Source organism: Electrophorus electricus, chromosome 25 (genome assembly GCF_041902795.1).
Source record: "Electrophorus electricus isolate QZ-2024a chromosome 25, ASM4190279v1, whole genome shotgun sequence".
Classification (NCBI taxonomy): Eukaryota; Metazoa; Chordata; class Actinopteri; order Gymnotiformes; family Gymnotidae; genus Electrophorus; species Electrophorus electricus.
In genome coordinates, this window is record NC_137521.1 from 6140455 (window position 1) to 6163057 (window position 22603).

The following is a 22603-nucleotide window of genomic DNA, read 5'->3' on the forward strand; positions in this document are numbered from 1 at the left end:
TTTTTGTTCACATATTTTGATCTGTGATATTACATCAGTGATTTTGTAATCAACCACAACCATCACTAACCAAAACTCTGAGTTAAAATATGGTTTAAGAACCATAAAACAATAACCCTTTAATAAATGTTCTTGCATTTAGAGTAAACCTTTCAAATACACCTGAATGTTGATGTAAATCTTGACATAAACCTGCATTGTTTTTATTATTGTTGTTGTTGATGCTCTTGTTGTTGTTAGCAGTAGTAGTAGTAGCAGTAGTAATGGAGTCCGATTTCTTTAACCTGGAAAAGAATAGGGTTGGAGGACATGTATTCCAAAGATATCGCTCAAATTTCAAACCTAACTGACGCTCAGAATGTTTGATCTCTGTGAAAACTACAAGCACCGTTTTGGAAACAAATAAGCATTATGTAATCTGTGTCACGAGGGAAAAAATGCTTTATTATTGGCTGTGCTTGCATTCACATACCACCTACATAGAAAAGCATTCTAAATATTCCAGAGCAGAGTCAGACTCTATTGAAGCACTACTGAAGCCATCTCAAACACATTCAGAAAATATCACATGCACTGACTTTATTTTTTTCCTTTTTTTTTTTTACTGAAGGTACATATCCAAAAAGTGAATCCTGAAGAATCATAAATGAATCACTGACTGTTATACTATGACTGCCATACAGAACGCCTTTTTGATTAGAAATAAATGCAAGTCTAACAAGATTAAGAGTCTATACAACTTCATTCATAGACTGAATCTCAGTGTGAGACTCAATAAAATTTCACATCATTTGATTATGCTTAGATAGAACTCATGTGCTAGCCAAAATATTTCAGATGCAAATTGTACACATTCCTGACTCTAGCAGCAAAAAAAACATAAACAGCATGAATCTTTATTTCAAGATTGCTTCATTACTGAAGTCAATAATTAATCAGGCTCTCAGTAACCAACCTCTAGTATTTGCATAATGGATCTAACACCAGCCACTCCGTTTTCTCAGACAAATGAGAGTTTTGCACAATATTTCGTATCCATGTCTTAGCCTTATAATCATATTTTCACATCTTAGCCAATGAACTGCAAGACCTGGATTCACTGTAACCATTGTGAATGTCTGTTTGAACCTTGTTAGGTTTTCTTCAGTAGTCTCTGTAGGTTTCTTTGAATCTGGAGAGCAAAGAAAGATCACATATCTCAACAAAGGCTGCAGTGTTTCTAGACTTACATTATCTTCCCCAACAGTTTGTTATGATGAAATGAACCAACCTTGTTTTTCCAGGAATCAATTTCAATCTAATTGTAAACATAGGCATGATTTTAAAAATGTTTTTAATAGCCCTTACCCATAGAAAAGTAAATTAATCCATAGCAAAAGCTTTGGCAGAAGTTCAGTAAGTGTGACATTTTAATTGCTTATAATTAATCAAAAGGTTTCCCTCATTTTAGGATTAGACTGAATCATGTGTGGAGTATAATGTTCTATTTACATTCAGTTCATAATTTAAAAGACACTGTGATTGATCTATTGCGATCTTTGAGTCAGTCTTAACTGCATTTCAGTCTTAATTCCACAGTTTATTTCCAATGTCAGACCTAAGAAATAAAGTAGTGGTTTTATATCATGTGGGCTGACATTCTGTGGCCAGTTCCTTAAGAAGCAAACTAAATTATAATCAGTAGGTCCAAAGAGATGGCTCAGTTACAATAAATGTTTGATTAATGAAACTGTTTTAATGAACTGACTTAGTGAATTTGGTACAGATAGGAAATTTTTCAAATAAAAAAATATATATTAATACAAGAATGGGGTTTTCAAGTTGGCACCTTTTCTAATTTCACAAGATTCATGGATAGAACAGAATAGATCTCAGCATTGTCCTCAGGATGTAAGCTGTGATGGTCATCTCTGAAATTGAATATTCAAGTCAAATTTAACAATAAATTAAACTTTTTGTTATAAGAAAAAGAGGTCAGCTACTGAAATCTTTCAGAATAATATCAGAACTAGATCTTGGCATGCAATGACCTTACCCACTGAGAGAAAGCTCCGTCATAGATCTTAGAGAAGTCAGTCTTTGTTCCAGAGATATTATCTTGAGAGCCATGTAGCATGAAGACAAGACTAAAATGAAGACTCTGCATGAGCACACCAAAACAATATAATGAACTATCTTCTTTATTCTATAAGGCTTTAATATCCTTTTTCTGAAGAAGAAAATTAAGAAGTATTAACTACTAAATGGATGACTTACAAAATTAGGTAGACCATCAGAAGACCGTTAAATGAATATTGCCTCATTGCTTTTACATCATATGCACATTGTTCATGTTCTTAAGGATGAAAAAAGAGAAATTACTCAATAAATCACTGATTTGCTCTAATATTCCATTGCAAATTGTTGTATTGAAGATTGTTGTTTGGCTCACTTGCTTGCTGTGGGTAAGTGACTGATACACTGTCTTGTTTAACCACATTTTTAAACACTTGAGAATGTTTTGGGTACTCTGCATGACAATGTGAAAAGTATCATTGGATTTGTTTGATAGATGATTCACTAGTAAACATTTTAAAATTATAATTATTTCACTAATATTAATTTATAAGGTCTTATTTGTTTCCATTTTTTCAAGGAATTAAATTCCACGAGAGACCTGATTAAAAAACAAACCTGAGAGTTTCTCATACTCTGGCAAATCTGGAGAGTCTGAACTACTACTGTCCCCAATTACTTGTCGTCTATGACTCACTGGACCATCCAAATTGGATAGGTCTGCTGTAAAGTCCTGTCAGGTCAAAAAGACAAGACAATTCATGGGATACTGGACTGAACAATTATAGAGTGAAAAGTCAGAAAAGTAATTTTGAAAATGGGAAAAAGTCCCATGTTTACCAAGGGAAGTGCTGAAGGAATTACTCTGTAGTTCCTGTGTGCTGAAGTGGGAATAGAACTGTTTCCCAGACACTTGTCCTGCATCCAGATATGCACTAGATGTTAGTAACTGTCCTGTTCAAAGACTTAAAAGCAAGAGACTGAAAAAGAACTGAAGCTCAGAGTTCCTGATCTCTGTGTGAAAACTACAAAAGCTGGAAACAATTAAGTACTGTCATCTGCATCATGAGACAGAAAATGCTTTATTATCGGATGCACTGTCAGGTACTCACTTCCAGATGAAAGCATACTGACATCAAAACCTTGTATGTGGTATCTCGGGACAGGAGTGATACAAAGACATACTGGAAAGTCATTAAAATCTCAATTAGGAAAAAGAATTGCTCACTTCATGACTTCATGTTCAGTAATGAAGTGAAAGCAATTTTACCTTCTCTTGTGCTGTGGTGATAACCAGTGCATTGGGCACTAAAATGGCAGTTTTTGTTTTCTGTATAACTTTTACAGATGTAACTGGAATAACAATCTGAAATTAAAATAATTGAGATAAATGACATCCTGAAAAACATTATTATTAAACTATTGGTACTTATCTGTGAAGGACATTTGTATACCTTAGTGTCTTTGCCAAAAACTTTGGAATGGAAACAGATCCAGTTATCAGACACAAAAAGTCTTCCTTGGTACAGAATATCTTTCTGCAATGCACAGGTGTAACCTATTGATAAAGGACAAACAAACAAACAACAAGACTACATTAGATTACAAGATTACATTACTTTTTATACAGTACATTTATGAATAATGAAAATGACTGAATAACATAGAATCACAGATATGATCTATTGGGTGGCATTAGTTCATTGTTAACAGTAAGAGGTATACTTACTCTGTTTCAACTGCTCATTCTCATTGATGTCTTTAAAAACTTTGTGATACTGGTTGTTTGTCCGGAGAAACTGAAAAATTATGTAAGAATAACTGATTTGATCCTTTCCATTCAACAAAACAGATTATCAAATCTATCATTTAATGTATAAGCAAGAGTATCAGCGGCATGTTAAAAAACGCCATCATTTCAAGTTGATTTCGACAGCTAAGAATAAGGGTGGCCAAATCTGTGTGTAACAAAAAGTCTCTAACCTGACATGACCGAAGCTTCTTTCTTTCAATCTTTGACTCAGTATCACTTTGTAGTTGTGACAATATTGAAGGGTCAAATGTTCTGGACCTGAAAAAGATGAACAGAGCACAGATCTAGGTATATATATATATATATATATATATATATATATATATATATATATATATATATATATATATATATATATATATGTATCGAGAGAGCGAGAGAGAGAGAGAGAGAGAGAGAGAGAGAGAGAGAGAGAGAGAGGGAGGAATTAATCTTTATTACAACAATGAGCATATAATATCTGACCATTTTTCTCATTTGAAATATATAATCAAATGGCTTTTACCTAATTAGTGTAGGTTTTCTTCTTCTTCCCAAAATGTCTGATTCAGTGTCCATTGCCAAGGGTGCATCTGACTGTGTCGTTTTTCTTGACCTCTCCTCTCCCCCATTTTCAGCCTCATGGCTAAAGGGTTATTAAATAAAAGTGAGCCTCATATCTAAAGGGTTATTAAATAAAAGTGAAATTCATAAGTGAAGCATTTTCATTTAAGTGATTTGGTGGGTAAATCTAGGTTTCAAACAATAAAATAGCATGACTGGCATCACTGAAGCATAACTGAAGCATCACTGAAGCATCACTGAAAGAGGCTGGTGTTCATTGGATGTGTTACTGATGTCTCTCTATTAGTTATCCTGCCCAGTGGAGTCTTAATATTGTCAGTTGTTTACAAGTATATCCTTCCAAGTAAGACATACTGAAGTAACCTCATAAATCAAGTAGGCTACCTTGTGTGTAGTTTTCACTGGGGTTGCATCAGTGTAGATAGCCTATTTCCAGTGAACTGGTTACTGAACTATATATATATTCTTATAAGGAGAATTTTGAATAGTACAAGATAATGTTGAATTTCCAGAAAATCAGTTATCATTAGCTGATGTTAAGCTACAAAAAATGAACAAAATGAAAAAAAACAACAACAAAAGGTCGATCGTTTATTATCATGATACACTTTAAACATAATACTAGACTGTACTGTTATTGTCACTTTGAATCAAAATTGTACTTTAACCTCCAGTTTGTTTTGCTTTAAAGAAATGAACGTTTGTGTTTGCTTACAGACATAAGACAAAGTCCCCTCAGTGTTCATGAAGTAAATAGCATGGTGTGGGCAGCCCTACCTGAACTCTTTGCATGCTATCTGCTGAGAGATAAGATCATTTATACAGCACAATGAAAATGTGTATCCTAGCATTTTTTACCCATATGGGCTCACTCTTTCATTTTACACTAGTTTTGTCCTGTGAAACTGGTTAGCAACATCAAATGTAACAGGATGTAAGGAAATAAAAGAGTGCACATGGACTCACCATGGTGGTTCTAGCACAGTCTGTTGACTAGGTGAAACAGAACACGTTGGTCTGTCTGAATTGAAGCAGTTTTTGAGGACAGAGTCATCGCAGGTTAAAGGATTCTCCATCGAAATTGTGGTATGACTCTTCTCCCTCGATAAAGTAGTTTGACAAAATTCATTTCTGTTTTTGGATCTTAGTCAGAGAGGAGGTCTCTGACCCAGAAACCATTAGTTAATAAGTGATTTGTGACTCTTCTAGATTTGTAAATACTGAAAAAAAAACCTACAAAAACTGGAGTGGCTATTGTGGGTAAACATTATACTTATACAATTCTCAGAATTTAAATCTCAACGATACTGTACATGTACAATTCCCCTGTAAGTCTTTATACAGTTATTACATTTGATTTGAAGACACATTATGCCATATTAATTGCCATCTAATATTACTAAGAAATAAGGGAACAAAGTTATTATTATTATTATTATTATTATTATTATTATTATTATTATATACTACTACACTGGGCAAAACAATTTGAGCTCTTTTTTTTTTTGCTTCCCAAATTTGCTGGCCCTTATAGTATATTTTAAGCTCAGTTTGAATATGTTTTTAGAATTCTTCTGTCACATATAGTTTTTAAGTGTGTAAATATTACATTATACAATCATATATTACTTATTCATACATAAGGCTGTTATTACAATATGTAGAGTAGTACCCGTATTTAGCTTCAGGAATGTCCCTCTCCAGTGTCCAGCAGTAGTCTGTCAACATAGAGGGGCTCCACTTTCCTGGATACCAATTTTCCATACATATGAGTATATTGGAGGGGGAAACATATGGGTGATAGAGAGATGTTGAAAATATATTTGCATGTTTGCATATTGATTTCACACTCTTCACTTTTTTTTTTTTTGCATCTTTATACATCTCAGAATGCTGGTCTCATATTGAATAAAATGCTGGTCTGCTGAACGTAGTAAATTAACTACGTACAAAAAAGTGTCGTGCAGCAGCCTAAAGTCCTTCTGGGTAGTTCATTTGATTTAACTGCTAGTTATTAATAATGAGCTACTTTGACTGATCAGTTCGTGGAGATGAACACACACTGAAACACTTGTGCGTCTCACCACTAGGGACCGCGCTTGTACTAAGAAGCAAAAGTGAACCCGATTACGTGTCTTCGTGCGTCACAATCATTCGTGTGCAGAACAGAGGCTTCACGTCTGCCCTTATATTGATTACCAGGAATAAACTGCTGATTCGCCTTGTCACAAGAATCAGGTTTGACTCTTTAAAGCGGCACCTTTTCTTTCCTTAGTTTATCACGGCATGGCTAAAAATAGCCTTACACTGACGTTACATTACCTAAGTGAGCTAAGGGTCACTTTTGAGCATGCACGGGTGAAATGTCTGTAAGTTATAGGCTGGCTAGCTAGTGTTATTGGGTTGGTTGTTTGTTTTTCTTCTTTTGGGAAGATTGCATTGCCGAAGTGGCACTGTAAGGATCTCAGTAAATCCAATACCCGTCGTCCGTCTCTCCTGATACTTTCATGCTGTTAAGTTTTCAGCTATGAACTTGGCGAACTTGTTATACTACAAAAAAACAAAAACAAAAAAACCCAACAACAACAGAAAAATACCCCACCAAAATCGAGATGTTATTTTGAAATGTGACCGACATCTTATGATAGCAAATTTATTTACATTGTGTGAAGGTCAAAAAGCACGAGCTCGCGCTTAACAAACGCTTGTAACTGGCTAATAAAATAAATCAATAGCCATTAGTCAAATTGTTGATATATTTTGTAAGTAGTAATGTAATAAACGGAATAATTTAATTAATTAATCATTTTTAAAAAAATCACCCCAGGTCTGGCGGGCCGCTTTGCAATGATGAGCAGCTGGCTGCATATTATTCCTTACTTATAGAACATGAGATGAGAGTAAATATCAACTTCATTAACTACAATCCGTTAAACAAATATACTGTGTGCTGTACATCCCAATGAGAAAGTTAATTTGGTAGTGAATTAGTCAGTCAGATTGCATCTTGGGCAGAATGAAAATTTAGGCCCCCTGACCTACAAATTGACTGAGCTAAAAACAAGTGTAAAGATTCCCAAATTATGAAGCAGGGCAGTTTTGATTAGGCAAGATTTTGGCAATTATTTGGCCATGCAAGGAAATCTTTTTAAAAACATTTTCTCAGTTATTTTTTTCATTCTTCTATTTCAGTTCATTAGAACATGACAAGTGTTCAGATGAGTGCCACAGATGAGATGGTTGAGCGGTTCCTGGATCATGCATCCAGGGGTGACTTAGTCAGAGTTTCTGACATGATCTGTTACTCCAGTAAGCTACTCAATGAAAGTGGGAAACAAGGCTGGACAGCCTTAATGCTGGCCGCAAGAAATGGACACTTTGATCTGGTGAAGGCTTTGCTTTCAAAGGGGTAAGTTTGTGAAGTGCCACATATATACTTGAACACTGAGGCTAGAATTGGTGTTATAAATATTGTAAAATAAAGCCAGGTCTTATGGCAGTTCATTTTTCTTAACAGGTGCAATAAAGACTTGAAGAACAAGTCAGGCCAGACTGCTCATGACATAGCAAAATTTTGGGGGCACAAACATATTGCTGATTTGTTGGTTGGTGATGGGAAGATTCGTGATATCCTGCCAAGTACGGGAGTAACAGAGCATGAGAACTACTTTAGTAGAGAGTATCTCAGCAGAATGAGTGATAAAAGGACAGACTCAGGATGGCTTTCAGCTAAACAGTCCTCTCCAGAGACAGTGTTTCTTCTCTTTCATAACTTGGACCCACTTGTCACCTCTGGGCCAGAGCACATGAATAATAGTCAAGCTAAGTTGAAATTGTGCAGGCTGAAGAGGGACTCTGTGGGTGTTCTACTCAAAAAGAGTGACATTGTGGTTGTTTTTCTGGGAGTAGAGAAGCAAGAATGTTCATCCCTTTCATCAGTATCAAAAGAAGAAGATGGACTTATTGCATGGTTTGCTTTGAATGTGGAGGAGAATCCGTCAGAAATCCTCAAAATTGAAGATTCACACAGTTTCTTCCTTCAGGGGCCGATGCCAACATTGCTAATGCTAAATGAAGATGAAGGAGGTGGGACATATATTAAATTTCATTTGGATGTAATCAGTGTATTATTATCTTTGTTGTTGTTGTTTTTGTTTTGTTGTGTTTAAGGATGTCCAATTGATAGAAAAGCATGCATCTAGATCTGTCCTAGAGTCTCATGTACTACGTTTTGCATCTTTAATCCACACGCATTTACAATTATTTTTATTTTATGAACAGTATTACATCCATATGAATACTATACAGTAAGATGATTATTTTGGTTGCATAGGTATAATTGCACAAGCCAGGTCTGTCCTTGCATGGCACAGCCGATATAGTTTTTGCCCAACGTGTGGGGGCAAGACCAAAGTGGCTGAAGGTGGTTACAAGAGAACCTGCTTGACAGAGGGCTGCAAGAGTCTTCTGGGCATCCATAGTACATGTTATCCTAGAGTTGGCAAGTAACCTCCAAATTGCTACTGCCATCTAACAGAAATGAGTCAGTGTCATATTTAACATAACATACATTTTTCTTGTGTCCTTGTACTTCAGATCCTGTTGTGATCATGTTGGTCATTCACCCAGATGGGAATCAGTGCTTACTAGGAAGGAAGAAGACATTTCCTCCAGGAATGTTCTCATGTCTCGCTGGTTTCATTGAACCAGGTAGACATAAATTCCCTGAAAAAGAGATCCGTATTTGTGCTAATATAGCATCCATTTCAAATCTATCAGCATTAATCAATCAGGGAATTCAACAGATACCTTACTGAATCTGTCCCTGATTTTAAATCCATTAATTGCACAACTGAATGCCTGGTATGCCATTATGTCTGATTCCTAGGTAGGAAAATGCTGTTACCCATGTTTCTCAAAATACACAACTCAAAATTCCTTCTGGAAGACATGTTGATTATAAAATTGTTCACTCTTGCTACAGTGTCTTATAAACAGTTGGTGTGTTGGGTCAGGTGAGACCATCGAGAATGCAGTAAGGAGAGAGGTCATGGAAGAGAGTGGGGTTACTGTCGGCCCTGTCCGGTATGTATCCTGCCAACCTTGGCCAATGCCCTCATCACTAATGATTGGCTGCATTTCAGTCGCAGTGTCAACAGATATTAAGGTTGATAAAGATGAAATTGAAGAGGCTCGCTGGTTCACCAGGCAACAGGTAAGAGTCCGTTTTACAGAGAAAGCCTCCAAGCACTGTTCCTCTACATATGAATACTCCAAGTGAGAATTTTGTCATTGTGCTGTAACTTTTCTATAATTTTGTGATGTAATAACATATTGTCATTCATTATACAGGTAATAGATGCTATTGTGAAGAGTAGTAAAGCGGTGCTTACCATGCCTCCAAGACAAGCTATTGCACATTATCTAGTGAAACACTGGACTTGTCTAAACTCGAACCTTTGAAAATAATGTTAAGCATTATATGTCAAAAATGTATTTGCAATGAAAATGAAACAGTCTGCCAGACTGTGAATGTAATGAACTGTAATTATACACAGGATAAGTTGTCAAGTATCTTATGCCAAACCACTAGAGCTTTGTATAGGGTCCAGCCCTGTCACTTCATGCCAGCAATTATGACATTGTAAGCTCTTCACATGGGACATCAGGTAGGCACATTCCTTTGTTGCTGTTCAGCTAAATTAAGCCCAAGACACCTCCAGAAGGCTCCACAGTGAGGTGTGGCATCCCAGATGCCACCACCATCCAAGCTCACTTTTAAACCAAGCTGCACCTCTTTAAACGTAAACCCAAACTGTCCTCCCTGGTGAATACATCATTAATGCATTCTCAGTGCCACCAGTTCCATATGGGCTTTATGCACTATACCAATAGCAAACACAACTGTCCTGCCCCCACACAAACACGCACCACTTATGCGTGTTTAGTTTCCAAGCATTCAACAACACCGCAGATCTATACTGGCCTACCTGGTGACTAAGTCCATGTCCAGCCCCAGTGGCACCATTAATGCATGCTCAGTATCACAGCTATCCTTAGTTTAAGGCCTATAAAACTAAACTGCACAAGCATCCTATCTCCTACCTAATGTGCACCTGCCATTCTCTCACCGCAGCCACCAAATCTGTGTACTGCAGCTGCTTCCTTTCAAAAGCTTCATCAACTGCATTATTAAATGGAATTGTTATCTCTATAAAATAATCCAGTTACATTGAATACATCATGATGTCTGGCCACAGCATAGCTAATGCAGTACACTGGGACCAGTAGTTTTGGGGTGTTTTCCTGTTTCTGATTTTTCTGCAATTTCCAGTCTCACACTTCAGGCCATCTACCCATATTTATAGCTTGCACTCGCTCTCCAATACACTGTACGTCACACTAGTCATTTATGCAATGTTTTTCTAACCCATCACTTCTATAGCAGTACATAAAATATTACCTAAATGGATGTATGCAACTCGAATTAAAAATTATTTTTTTAATTGAATATATATTACAGTAGTCATAAATGTATGAATGAACATGATCAGGAAAATACGACCCTTATGCAGTGGGACAATCGGACATTTTTTTGTGCAATTGTGATACAATGACCTCTAGAAAAATGATTTCAAAGTGCTTTATTGTGATAATGCAACAGTTTAATAAACTGCCTTAATTTTAATCCAAAAACATTTTTGCTTTTGAAATGTGGTTATATTATCATGAATTTCCATGCCATAATGTACTGCATTGCACATAAAGCACCACACAAGTGAATATGTACACAATAAGGCAACATATATACATCATATACACACATTAATGTAGCAGTGAAAACCAGATTGACCAAAGTGAAATGAAAGTATTGTACATCACTGCATAAATCATGTCAATGAGAAGCATGGCATAGTTTCTTAAAGATGCAATAGCCAAGAACCGTGATGTAATCTTTAGGTTACTTTCAAAGTTTATACTAAAAATAAATGACTGCACATTTTGCACAGGTAATTTATGATGCTCACTGTGCTCCCAACCAAACTCAGTATTCAAAAATGTTAGCTAGCACTACCAAGTAGAGGACAATTGACAACATATTCAGAATGACCAGGAATCAGGGGCAAATCAACATACTCAGTGAGACCATGGGGTGTCAAAGAATTTTCCACATTAACAGAATTTTCTTCAGGACAGTCATGAGGTGGGTAAATCTTGGACAGAAATTTGTCTTCATCAAAATCCTCTTCATCTGACATTTGGTACTCAATTTGTATAAGAGACTTTTCAATCACTTGATTAGGCAATGTGAAATCCTCCAGTTTTAGCACACTGATGATGTGGTCTCTCTGTCAAAGAAAACATAATTATAAGTTCTTCCTCCTCTGCTCAGTTTATATAAAGGATTTCATTTTGCCAGATTAGTTAAAAATGTTCTGTATTGTAAGGTGTTCCTCAGCCTTTTTGGTTTTTCTGTTAATTAGCTTTGCACCAGACTCATCAGAACCAGGAATATCCCAGCTAGTGGAAAAGCTTTTTGACATAGCACTAATGCTGAGGAATTACTATTCAATTCAGAGGCGCTTTATTTATTTATTTCAGTTCTTGCTTGAAATGTATACTGTGTGATCACTTTATTAGGCACAATTCAATTCAAGTTATACCTACTAGGCTGTAGTACATCTTACAGTCAATTGTAAATTGCAATCCACCAATTGCGCTATCACTATTTTACTCTGAATTCAGTTGACTGACTGTGTCCCTGTACCCTGTAACAGTGTCAGCCTATTTCATAGATGACCAGTTTTAGACCAAAAGGCAGGCATTGTTTGGATACTTTTAATTAAATCCTAAACTACTAAACCCAAAAACATAGGCCTACATTTTGTCAGCATTTATGGTCATTTAAAAGTAGTTTTACAGTGTTTATTTGTTAAAAGCTTGGTTTTGGATCTACAGATGCCACAAAAATGTGTCCCATAAATCTCCCATAGGCTTAATTTAAAATTTTGGACCATAAGTAAACATTCTTTGTACATGTATAGTATATATGTATATGTAGTTGGATATGTATTTTGCATTAAAAATTACAAAAGTAATAATAAACTTTTACATTAAAAAAAAAAAAATTCCACATAATCACATTTTATGAAAAAGGCCACTGGAAACATGGCATACTTATAGAGAAAACAAGTTACTACTAGCGGTCAGTAACTGACCAAAAAATGGTCATAGGTTTATAGGAACAGGAACAGAATAGCTTTACTTAATTCACTAGAATTAATTCACTAGAAACTCAATGTAAATGAACATCACCACCATAAAACACTCTTTTACTTTAGCATTTTTAAAATTCATGTAATGTTTACTTTTTTCTCTACTGATACAGTAGCTGACATGAGAATAAAAACCATTTTCAGTCCTTACCTCATGAAGCGAATGTAGGAGCCAGTGTCCAATGAAACTATGGCCAGGGTTAATAATGTTGGAGGAGGAGTCCTTGTAGCTATGAGATAGGAAATGTATTAAAGATATAAAATTGTTCCACAATCAGTAATTAGAATTTTTTATTTTTTTTACATGCATAAGATAGTACAATCAAGATTTCCATTTTTGTGTCATTTTACTCTACATCAAATAAATGAGTATATTATCAGATTTTGTGTCGCTGAAGCCCTCAGCTTGACAGGTGCCACAATAGGTCATCAACAATAGGACAACATCTTGAACTGTACCATCCCGTCATGCCTGATCATGCCAGATGGCATTTATTATCAGCTGAGTTACCTGGAGAGCTAAAGCCTGGGGCACCACACTGGTAGCCACCAACTCCCCACTGAAGCACACCTACCCCTATTTCGTCTGCCAACTCAGAGTGGTTTTCTGTAATGTGAAGCAGGGTAGGGCATGCGGTAGAGGTTTGCTAAGATCTAAGAGTCAACAAACTGGTACCCTCCTAGGTGCCAGGTTTATCCTCTGTCTGAGGAGGAAAACCAGGTCATGGAACAATATCAGGAGGCTCTAGCCCAGGTTGCTACAAATGGGTGCTGGGCACCCAATAGTCATTACCAACCACAAGAACTTACAGTACTTGTAGGCAGCTAGGCAAGGCCTGTGGTTTGTCTTTTTTTTTTTTCTCGCTTCACTTTCTCCATCATCTACAGGCCAGGTTCCAAAGACACCAAGGCCAAAGCTCTTTTGTGCCAACTCAGTCCAGAGATCAGACACACATGACAATTGTCCATGCTGCCTGCCTCCTGCTTCCTGGGTAGCATTTAGTGGGACTTAGACCGTGCCATTAACCAGACCAATCCACATCTTCACTCTCCTGCTGGCAGTCTTTGTGTACCCTCTCAGTGCCACTCCTCCCTCATCATCTGGGCTCACACCTCCCTGGGGATGGGACACCCTGGAACACGTACAGGTGACTTGGTATCAAGACATTTTTGGTGGCTCTCCATGTAGTGAGACGTGAAATATGAGGCATCCTGTGATGTCTGCACCAAGATCAAAGCATCACGCATCTCCACTACAGGCAAACTGCTACCTCTGCCTGTCCCTGAAAGGCTGTGTTTGCATCTTGATGTTACTTTTGTCACCAGTCTTCCCGTCTCAGATAGTACCTCACCACCATCCTCACCACTGTTGACTGGTTTTCCAAATGGTTCGGTTTGTGCCTTTCCCTGCTCTTCCTACAGTGCTCGGGACAATCGGCATTCTCTTCAATCACCTCTTCTGGTAATTTGGGCTGGAGGGGTTACAATTCACATTGCGGATGTGGAGGGAGTTCCTGAGCAAGCTGAATGTCATGTTTAGCCTAAAACGTTCCTCAGATATCTAGATATCACCCCCAGTCCAACAGGAAAGTGGAACAAGTGAACCAGGCCGTCCACCTGGAGCGCCAACGTGCCCTGGGCAACTATCCACCAAGCTCAACCCATTCAAGAGCATTTTGAGTTTCCAACCCTTGCTGTACCCCTATAATGTCCCTTACTCCATTCACCAAGCTGTCCAGACTGGGATGAGTACGGACCCTGAGAGAGAAGCTGGATGCTGGCCAGTTGCATCCTTCCACTGCGCTCAACCATCTAAGCACATTCCACTCCATTCATGAATGTTCCCTTTGCTCTTTACGCATAATTCCAGCTGACATTTGTGACCAGTGGCATACTTCAACTTTCAAAACATGGCATGAAGTACATTAACATAACATTACCTGGAAAAGGAATACTTTAGAAAATGGATATGATACTTACATTGCTCTAGACAGAATTGAGAAAATACCAAATCCAATGATAAGAAACACTATTGGGACAACAGCTTTAATTATTCCATCATTTTCTGGGCAAAAAAACAAACAAAAGATGTATATACTTTATTGACTGAAATTAATTTTCTTATTACTAATGTATAACAAGTTTATTTTCACTAATGATTACTTACCAAGAAAAGGTGTAGTAAATTCAATATTTGTCTTTGAATAGTTACCAAAGGTAGTTTCTCCATAAATATACACAGAGTACTTGACATTTGTCTGCAATCTGTAGAATGTGTGGGTCCACTGATGTGGAAAAACTACTAATGCTGAAGAAAGGAAAAATCACCTTCTCAAAAGAAAATTAAGTGCAATTATGTCTTTAAAATAAAAATATTTTTTAAATTAAATGAATACCAAATTCAGGATCTTACATCTTATTTCATGTAGTCCTCTTAGTGCAAGTCTGTATTGAAGAGTACTAGTGCTTGGGGCCTTTTCCTGCCAAACCCACTTGACTGTCACGGATGTTTTGGTCACATTCACCAGTTTTAACTGGACAATGTCTAAAAGAGCTGAAGCGACCAATAGCACACAGTACACCAAACAACTCCAAACATCCGAATATGGGTTTGTGAATAATATCCACCTTCACTTACTGCCATGCTTCAGGCTGGCCTGGACTGACGCTGGAGGCCCACAAAGTGCGTCACAAAGGGGATAAACACTGATGTTGTAGGTCTTTAATGGTCTGATGCTGCCTGAACCATGGCAGAATTGGGGGAAGAAATAGATTTCTGTTAGTATTATTATTACAGGTAGAGCAGATGATAGCATATAATGTAATATAAACTTATTTCTTGCACTTCCAAGAAGGCAAGGAATTAAATAGGTGCAAAAGTGTAAAAAAGTGCAATGGGTGCACCTTTTTGATATATACCAAGTTATAGAAAACTTGGTACATCTGTTGCCTGAATTACCTGGTAGAACAGTTGAAAATGAACCATTAAGTCTTTTCCACTGCTTTGAGGCAACATCATGAAAAGGGAACCACTCAATGGCAAACTCAGTAACATTCATAGCTGTCTTCTCAATCTCCCATCGAATCCTCAGTGAACTAGCTTCAGCAATGGCCCAGAGTCCTTTTACTGCAGGCAACCCTATTAGACATATTGTATATAGTACCTTGGCATAAATAACGGAAATGTTTTATAGGTGGTTCAGATTGTTTACATATTCTTAATTTCCTCATTTCAAGAATATGGTAGGCCAGAGAACATACTGTCAAATGTGAAATGAGGAAACTAGAATATAAGTTGTATTCTGACTTGATTTTACTTGCTCCAAAAGCCAAGTACACAAATATTAATTATATCAAGAAATAAATAACTACTTTTTGAACATATGAATCTGAAGAATACAGCAAAAAGTAAAGATAACAAATATACTAAAATGTCTAATTTCCTGTGAGGCAGATAAAACTGACACTTAAACTGCATTGCACAATCAGGAAAGGGATGTGAGTTCTGTGACCCATCAGTAGCAGTTCAAAGATGCTATCCTACATTCTCTTGCAAAATACAAAGACTCAAAAACACGTCGATAAAATCAGCTCACTTTGATAAAATCCAGTACTGATTCCAACATGTTGAGCTGGAGAATGTCCAGCAATATTGTAGGCCTTCACTGTTATATTGTAGTTTCCTACAGCTATCTCTAAGACCGCCTTCAGATCAGTAGTGTTAATTATTCTCTTCAGAGATGCCCGTTTGGTTGATGTGTAGGTCACCTCATATCCGAGAATGACTCCTTGAGCCACACCTCTCTCTAAAGACTAATAAATATAATTACATTCATGTCATGAAAACGTTATTAATAAATCAAGTTATTTATAAGTCCACATTGCAACCAATCTATTATATGACACTGTAACTTTGAACTTACCTTCCAAAGAAGTACCAGCTTTTGAGTATCAAAGTTGTCATCTAATGGCTCAACACAGTAACTGACATAAGGTGGTGCAGTTGGTGCTAAGAAAAAACAAAACAAAAAAAAAAAACCATTTAGTGGAATAACTCTCCAAGAAAATATTTATAGAGATATTCTCTCCATATTAAAACTTAGAGTACAGACTCCATCTCTACCTACCACTCTCTAGTGTCATTGCTTGGTATTCTGCACTCCAGTCACTCCATAGTCCATATGCTCCTCTGCAGGCAATAGTAAGATCGTACTGGCTAAAAGGCTGCAGGCCATTAATAGTATACAAATTCTCAGGAAATTTCTCCTCAAAGGGAATAACTGAAACCTGAACAAGGAGTGGGGTATTCATGTGAAGCGCATTCCAATGTTATTATTTTAATGTAGTTATGCTATTTGACCTCAAGTGTGAGATCTGGAAAGTTCTCAACGATTGCTCTCCAGGAAGCTATAGCTTAGGCTAGAATCTATTTACATGTTTGAATAACAAACATACAAAGACAGTCATGACACCATTCTACAGCTATCTACACTAACAAATTTAATTAGACATTCCACCTGCTTTGTTAACCATTTGATTTTTTTGAAAACCATTTGAAATTTTACCACAGTCCAGAATTTTGAGGTGGACAATTTGTAGAAGATTTGACAGGCACTGCTGTGAAATTGACCAGTCATCCATGTTATAATTATTGAAGTCTCTGTTGCATTCACAGACATGATAGTTGGACGTGGAGCTTGGGCTGAAACCGAAACAATGATACAACATAATTAAATCAACTGAAATCTACTCATAGGTAGGAACTAAACCAGAGCCATATCCTTGTATTTGTAAAGGATTTATGTCAGCGGCAATATAATTTTTAGCTTACTTATGTTTGCAATGGATATTGCATAGACCTCAGAGTACATTTCTTTTTTGTCGATGATGTTTTTTGACTTTATGATTAAATTGAAATCGGCAAGTGGGTTGAAAATGGAAGGACAGTGACTGAAGGCTGACGTTCTGAAATATAAAAAAACATAACATCCCAGTGATCATCCAAGGATAGTAAATGTGGGTGACTGATTCACTTTGATAATGGTGGCCAATGCGTCAACACTGACAGCCTTGTTTTCATGCGTGCACAAAGACTTGGTGTGAAAATATGGGAAGAAATTGTCACTAATTTCATCAAGACTAGTCACTATCTGATATTTTCATGATTGCATTAGAAATAAATGCTAAACATATGTGGTAATTACAGCAGAATATGGAATATTCTTAAGTAAACCACTCCTGATACTGCCTTGACATTTTCATGTTTAGCCACTGTGATCATTTCAGATGGTTAAGAGGTATAATGTCTAAAAAGACAATGATTAATCAACACACACTCCTATTTGTGTTCCATGTCATATAATCTTTTTATGCATAGCACTTCTGAATATATCTGCATGAAAAGAGCAGTTGTCTTTTGTACATCCCTTATGACTGTCACATAGTACTTGCAACATAGGTGCTTTGCGTCATGAAAACGGGGCAGTGATTGTTATCTAATATAGAACATTTTGCCAAAGCCAGCCATTTTGTGGTTAGAGGTTTTATTTAGCTCTATAATTTTTATAACCTTGGTTTTAATTGTGCTTTAGCAACCAAAGAACAAACATTATTACTTTTTTAGAAGTACAAAAACATTTTCAAGCATCAAATATCTGTATTTTGTTCACAGAAAAAAAGACTAATTCATGCCAAAGAACATGTAATCTAATGCTTTCCTCACTGCATAAATTCACTCTCAAGTGATGCCTAAATGTCAATAAAAAACATGTACTTACTGGCTGAAAATAAATGAATTTATAATCTTCGCATCATCTAAGTAAATCCATTTGCAGACAAAAGATCTCTCATGGACAAGATAATGACATGATGTGTCCAAAAACATTTCTGAGTTGGAGTAAAATACATACATTACGACATGAGCAGGGAATACATTTACAATGGGATACGAGTTTAGTGATTATGCACAATGAGGAATATGAGAAAATCCAGACTTGGGATACAGTATACAGTAAATGTGTGTCCCTGATTTTAAAATGATTTGATTTGACAATGGATTGATTTACTGGATTATTTGACAACTAATAACACTATACAGTGTTTTTGCCATCTAGTATACTTTATCTCTCTTATTAAAGAACAAGAAGTGTTTTACCTTTCCCTTTTAAAGGCTCAAAGCTACAATCCATAATATCCATGACACAGACATTTCTTCGGCTCTCGCACAGTTTCAGATCATGACCAGAGACAGCGAGTTCTGGTAAAAAATGTAAAATTAAGATAATTGCATAAATAATGAGTTAATTTAATAAATTCCCCAGTAAAGCAAATACATAGAATTGCTCGAATAATGCATTCAGCAAAATAGTGATGGCATTTGTTGAAAATACATATAGCATCTGACACACACACAAACACACTTTATACTTTTCATCTTGTTCAGATCAGTTTAATTATATTCATAATTCTTATATCACTTTTTTTTGGTTTTCATAGGAAATCCATGAAATAATAATAAATTATTCAGTTAGTTTCTGATGCAGTTTTCAGATTTCCCTTCTCCCACTAAATTTTACAGTAATGGGAGAACCACACATTAAGTTATGAATTGAGTAAAACAAAGGTTCCTCATCATTACATGATGTAATTTCTATAAATAATATGAGAATATATTTACCTTTATAGCTGTCACTTTTGAGTTGCTTTCCAGGCCATATTAGGGTAATCCCATCTGCTTAGTACACATGCATTTTAAGTGAGTTCATTTTATTCATTTTTTGGGGGAAAAAAGGAAATATTTGTTGGATCAATTCTATTCTACTCACAATGACATAAGGAGACGACACAGGAAAGTAGGTAGAAAGTATGTCTGCTGTTCATGCTTATCTTGAAGTTAACCTTAAAAGAAAAGGCCTTAAAGTCAAAGCAATATTGTAAAGAATATGACTGTTTTAAGGCTTAAAGAAATTCAGACTAGCAACAAATTTTATTAAAAACTAAAGGTTGCTAAGACCTCAAACCATGGAAAGATTTATGTATTTGTAAGGTATATATATTCATATCTGCATTCTTTATACACAGGGAAATAAACACCTTTACAGTTATAAAATCTAATAGAGAAAACAGTTTATTAGCATACTATAAAAATGACATTACAGAATAATTCTCTATAAAATACAGAATAATTAAAATAACAGAATAATTCTCTATAAAATCTGTAATTTAGAACAATCTTTTTATGGCTTTGTTTTTTTCTTAATTTCTTTTTTTCTCAACTTAAATTAATTTGTTCATAACTTATTAACATGGTTAACTGCCCAAGCAGTAGAAAACAGTAGAATCTTAACTATATAGACATGCAGCAGCATGGAGCAGTAAGACATAGTACATATAATAATAAAAAATAAAACACCTACTTGCCCTTGCTTGTGGTCACCATGCACTCTCTTTGGCACAGTCAGGAAAGCAAGAAGCATCTGTAATGAGCCCGTTGTTTCTCTGACTACTACAAGACGTCTCTGTGGTTAGCACGGTTAAAATTACTCAATCACAATGAATCACATGTTGAAAGAAAGATATGAATTCGAATTTCATTTGCACTTTTCTTACATTTCTGGCTATTAGTACAAAGACAAAAAATAAGGTGGGGAATTTTTTTAAGTTATAGTGCATGTTTGCAATCACTTGCAGTGGGGATAGGTTATAACACAATCTTTTCAGTCTGATATCAAGCAATACCAAGACTAGCATTGTTGTATACAATATATATAAAAATGATTGTATATAATAGTTTTACGTATATATTTTCTTGTCTTCCTGTTAAGTAAAAGCAACAAAAGCATGTTTTCTTGTTTTTTCAAAAAATGCCTATTTCAGTACTTATTTCTGGCACTTGGATGGGGTTTTTGCTCCATCCAGGAAAGAAAAACAAAAATCTTACCTACCAAGGAACATTTGGATTTAAATGTATACACCTTAAGCTTTATGCCATCAAAACTTTAGAATTTAAGTAAAGCCTCAATATGTAAAAACACTTGAACAACAATGGTGAGTTTGTTGAATTTAAAATAGCAGTTTGAATAAAATATCAATTTAACCTTTAAAATTTTTTTTACTAACTGGTCCTCAAGATGGGTAAACTCAAAGGCACTGCAGCCATTTGCCTCATTTTGTTTTTCTACATTTTTCTATCTTAAAGTTGTGCATTTATGTTCATTATCGGAATATTATGAATTACACTTTTTAATTGCCTTGCATCAACATATAAGCTATTTATATTATTTATTTAGCAATGCAGCAATACGTTCCCAATACATTTTAATTCTGTAATGTGAAGTCTCATGCAGTGCTCGCCAAGAAGCTGTACCCATTTTCTGAAATATAAATAACAGCTTTCCTTCTGTTTCTCTATGCACTCTTTCAATTTGGATACACTCTGCACTGAGTGGACAGGTTTTCCATGAAACCTTTTATCATTATTTGTCTAAGTTAGAGACAGCAAGACAATTTACCATCAACAACATTTCAAATTTAATCAGGAATGTATCACAATAACTCCATGCACTTACAACTTAAATACATCACCTAGTTTATGAACTGCTAAAGTAATCTCCCCTGAGAGGTGGAATTTTTGTCTCAAAAAATGTCCAATGTATTCACAGTAAAATATGTCACAATACACCCATATCTGGACCAAGTTCCTTTGAAAATTTGCATTGCATGTTGGAAGCCTGGAGTGCTTAATAGCATGATCAAGCCTAGACCAAATCTCTTCAATACTCCGTGGTGCACAGTTAACTTCAAAAATAATCCATTTCGCTCTCTGGTGCCAGTGAAGTCCATATCTCTGAATAATCTTGTGGAACTGCCTGGAGAATGACTGAGTTCTCTCAGTTATTTTCATTTTATGTGAAAAGACACTCCATGACCTTTTACATTTCTTCGGCACATCCTTAAATTGTACCCGACCGTCTCCAAAAATATCTCCCAAGCTTCTTACCAACGTCCTTTTATCTTTTGTAAGTGTTTCTTTCTCATCTGCGCAATCTCTCTTAGAAAAATCAAATTCTGCTCCTTGCTGGAAATACCCTGAATCTTTCAGCGGTGTTGATGAAATTACAGGAGGAGCGTTTTTAGGTTTTAAAGGCAAATACAAGTCTGCACCTGAAGGATACCAAGGTGTAAATACTGGCAAGACGCGACACGGAAAGTCCTCCAATGTTCTCTCTGTCAGGAACACCCAATCGTTCAGTTTATCCTGGTCGCTTCTGTAATGCATAAACACATCCATGCAGTCCCTGTGCAGCATTAACTTTGCGGTTTCTGCTTTAAGAATAATTACAGCTTAAAAATGTGTATTAAACTCTTGTGTTGCGTGAAGTTAACTATAGTTTGGCTAGAGACTTGGCTAGCTAGCTCAGTTAGCGGTTAGCTCACCTAGCAACCTAACTCTTATGTGGCAGTTGCGAGGTTTCTATCTTATAAAAACTGTTTTTATACGTTTCACGCAAGGCGAAGCCCATAATAATTTCGCGAATTATTTTGGGGGGTATTTTTGCATCTTCCAACATATGCGTTACATGAACACAACCAGCTAACGTTAGCTAGCTGCCCAGTTAGCTTCCCGTGCGTCTCATGTTTTCTTCTTCTACGTTTGTTGGCGTGAAAGTTGCGCTTCGCGCCCCCTACCTGAGACCGCGCAGGCAACGGTACACAACAAATACGACCAAGTGAAACGAACGGTTCAGAGCATGGTGTAACTACAATTACTAAACACAACACATTCATACAAATATCCTAAATTTGCAGACACTGATGTTTACTGTAAGAGGAAAAAATAATAATTTACCGAACGGATCACCTCCTGTCCAGCAGGGGTGATGTGGTAAAACTGGGA

The 22603-nt window shown here is 36.2% G+C and overlaps 4 protein-coding genes across 15 annotated transcripts; 1 reads left to right on the forward strand and 3 right to left on the reverse strand.

Annotated features, from left to right (window-relative positions):
* Nucleotides 1-423: 423 nt before the first annotated feature.
* Nucleotides 424-5574, reverse strand: gramd2b (GRAM domain containing 2B). Of its 8 annotated transcripts, none has more exons than XM_081707706.1 (15): nucleotides 5399-5523; nucleotides 5210-5229; nucleotides 4374-4493; nucleotides 4039-4126; nucleotides 3785-3854; nucleotides 3510-3613; nucleotides 3326-3421; nucleotides 3168-3239; nucleotides 2896-2973; nucleotides 2674-2788; nucleotides 2432-2509; nucleotides 2257-2335; nucleotides 2036-2140; nucleotides 1829-1910; nucleotides 424-1171 (listed from the first exon to the last, which is right to left on the reverse strand). In XM_081707706.1, the coding sequence occupies exons 1-15, from the start codon at nucleotides 5399-5401 to the stop codon at nucleotides 1133-1135; spliced, it is 1149 nt and encodes a 382-aa protein (XP_081563832.1). In that variant the 5' UTR covers nucleotides 5402-5523; the 3' UTR covers nucleotides 424-1132. The 8 variants fall into 8 exon arrangements, 5 of the variants coding, with proteins under 5 accessions (XP_081563832.1, XP_081563831.1, XP_081563829.1 ...); XM_081707705.1 differs by having other exon boundaries at nucleotides 5210-5232; nucleotides 5399-5505; XR_014119917.1 differs by lacking the exon at nucleotides 5210-5229 and having other exon boundaries at nucleotides 2036-2126; nucleotides 5399-5574.
* A 989-nt stretch (nucleotides 5575-6563) lies between these two features.
* nudt12 (nudix (nucleoside diphosphate linked moiety X)-type motif 12) lies at nucleotides 6564-10943 on the forward strand. 2 transcript variants are annotated; one of them, XM_026999823.3, is made up of 7 exons: nucleotides 6564-6670; nucleotides 7625-7841; nucleotides 7950-8518; nucleotides 8766-8933; nucleotides 9029-9142; nucleotides 9448-9647; nucleotides 9785-10943. In XM_026999823.3, the coding sequence occupies exons 2-7, from the start codon at nucleotides 7636-7638 to the stop codon at nucleotides 9893-9895; spliced, it is 1368 nt and encodes a 455-aa protein (XP_026855624.3). In that variant the 5' UTR covers nucleotides 6564-6670; nucleotides 7625-7635; the 3' UTR covers nucleotides 9896-10943. The 2 variants fall into 2 exon arrangements, with proteins under 2 accessions (XP_026855624.3, XP_026855625.3); XM_026999824.3 differs by lacking the exon at nucleotides 8766-8933.
* A 118-nt stretch (nucleotides 10944-11061) lies between these two features.
* On the reverse strand, nucleotides 11062-20215 carry LOC113570988 (interleukin-6 receptor subunit beta). 4 transcript variants are annotated; one of them, XM_035522082.2, is made up of 17 exons: nucleotides 20124-20215; nucleotides 19533-19605; nucleotides 19385-19441; nucleotides 18863-18964; nucleotides 18486-18594; nucleotides 17540-17673; nucleotides 17274-17410; nucleotides 16836-16995; nucleotides 16632-16717; nucleotides 16305-16521; nucleotides 15668-15847; nucleotides 15347-15448; nucleotides 15122-15262; nucleotides 14876-15016; nucleotides 14689-14773; nucleotides 12860-12938; nucleotides 11062-11781 (listed from the first exon to the last, which is right to left on the reverse strand). In XM_035522082.2, the coding sequence occupies exons 1-17, from the start codon at nucleotides 20181-20183 to the stop codon at nucleotides 11494-11496; spliced, it is 2151 nt and encodes a 716-aa protein (XP_035377975.1). In that variant the 5' UTR covers nucleotides 20184-20215; the 3' UTR covers nucleotides 11062-11493. The 4 variants fall into 4 exon arrangements, with proteins under 4 accessions (XP_035377975.1, XP_035377976.1, XP_035377974.1 ...); XM_035522083.2 differs by having other exon boundaries at nucleotides 19385-19438; nucleotides 20124-20191; XM_035522081.1 differs by having other exon boundaries at nucleotides 19385-19438; nucleotides 19533-19620; nucleotides 20124-20183.
* Nucleotides 19817-22517, reverse strand: shld3 (shieldin complex subunit 3). The gene has a single exon (XM_035522084.2). The coding sequence runs from the start codon at nucleotides 22013-22015 to the stop codon at nucleotides 21272-21274; it is 744 nt and encodes a 247-aa protein (XP_035377977.1). The 5' UTR covers nucleotides 22016-22517; the 3' UTR covers nucleotides 19817-21271.
* Between the last annotated feature and the right edge of the window lie 86 nt (nucleotides 22518-22603).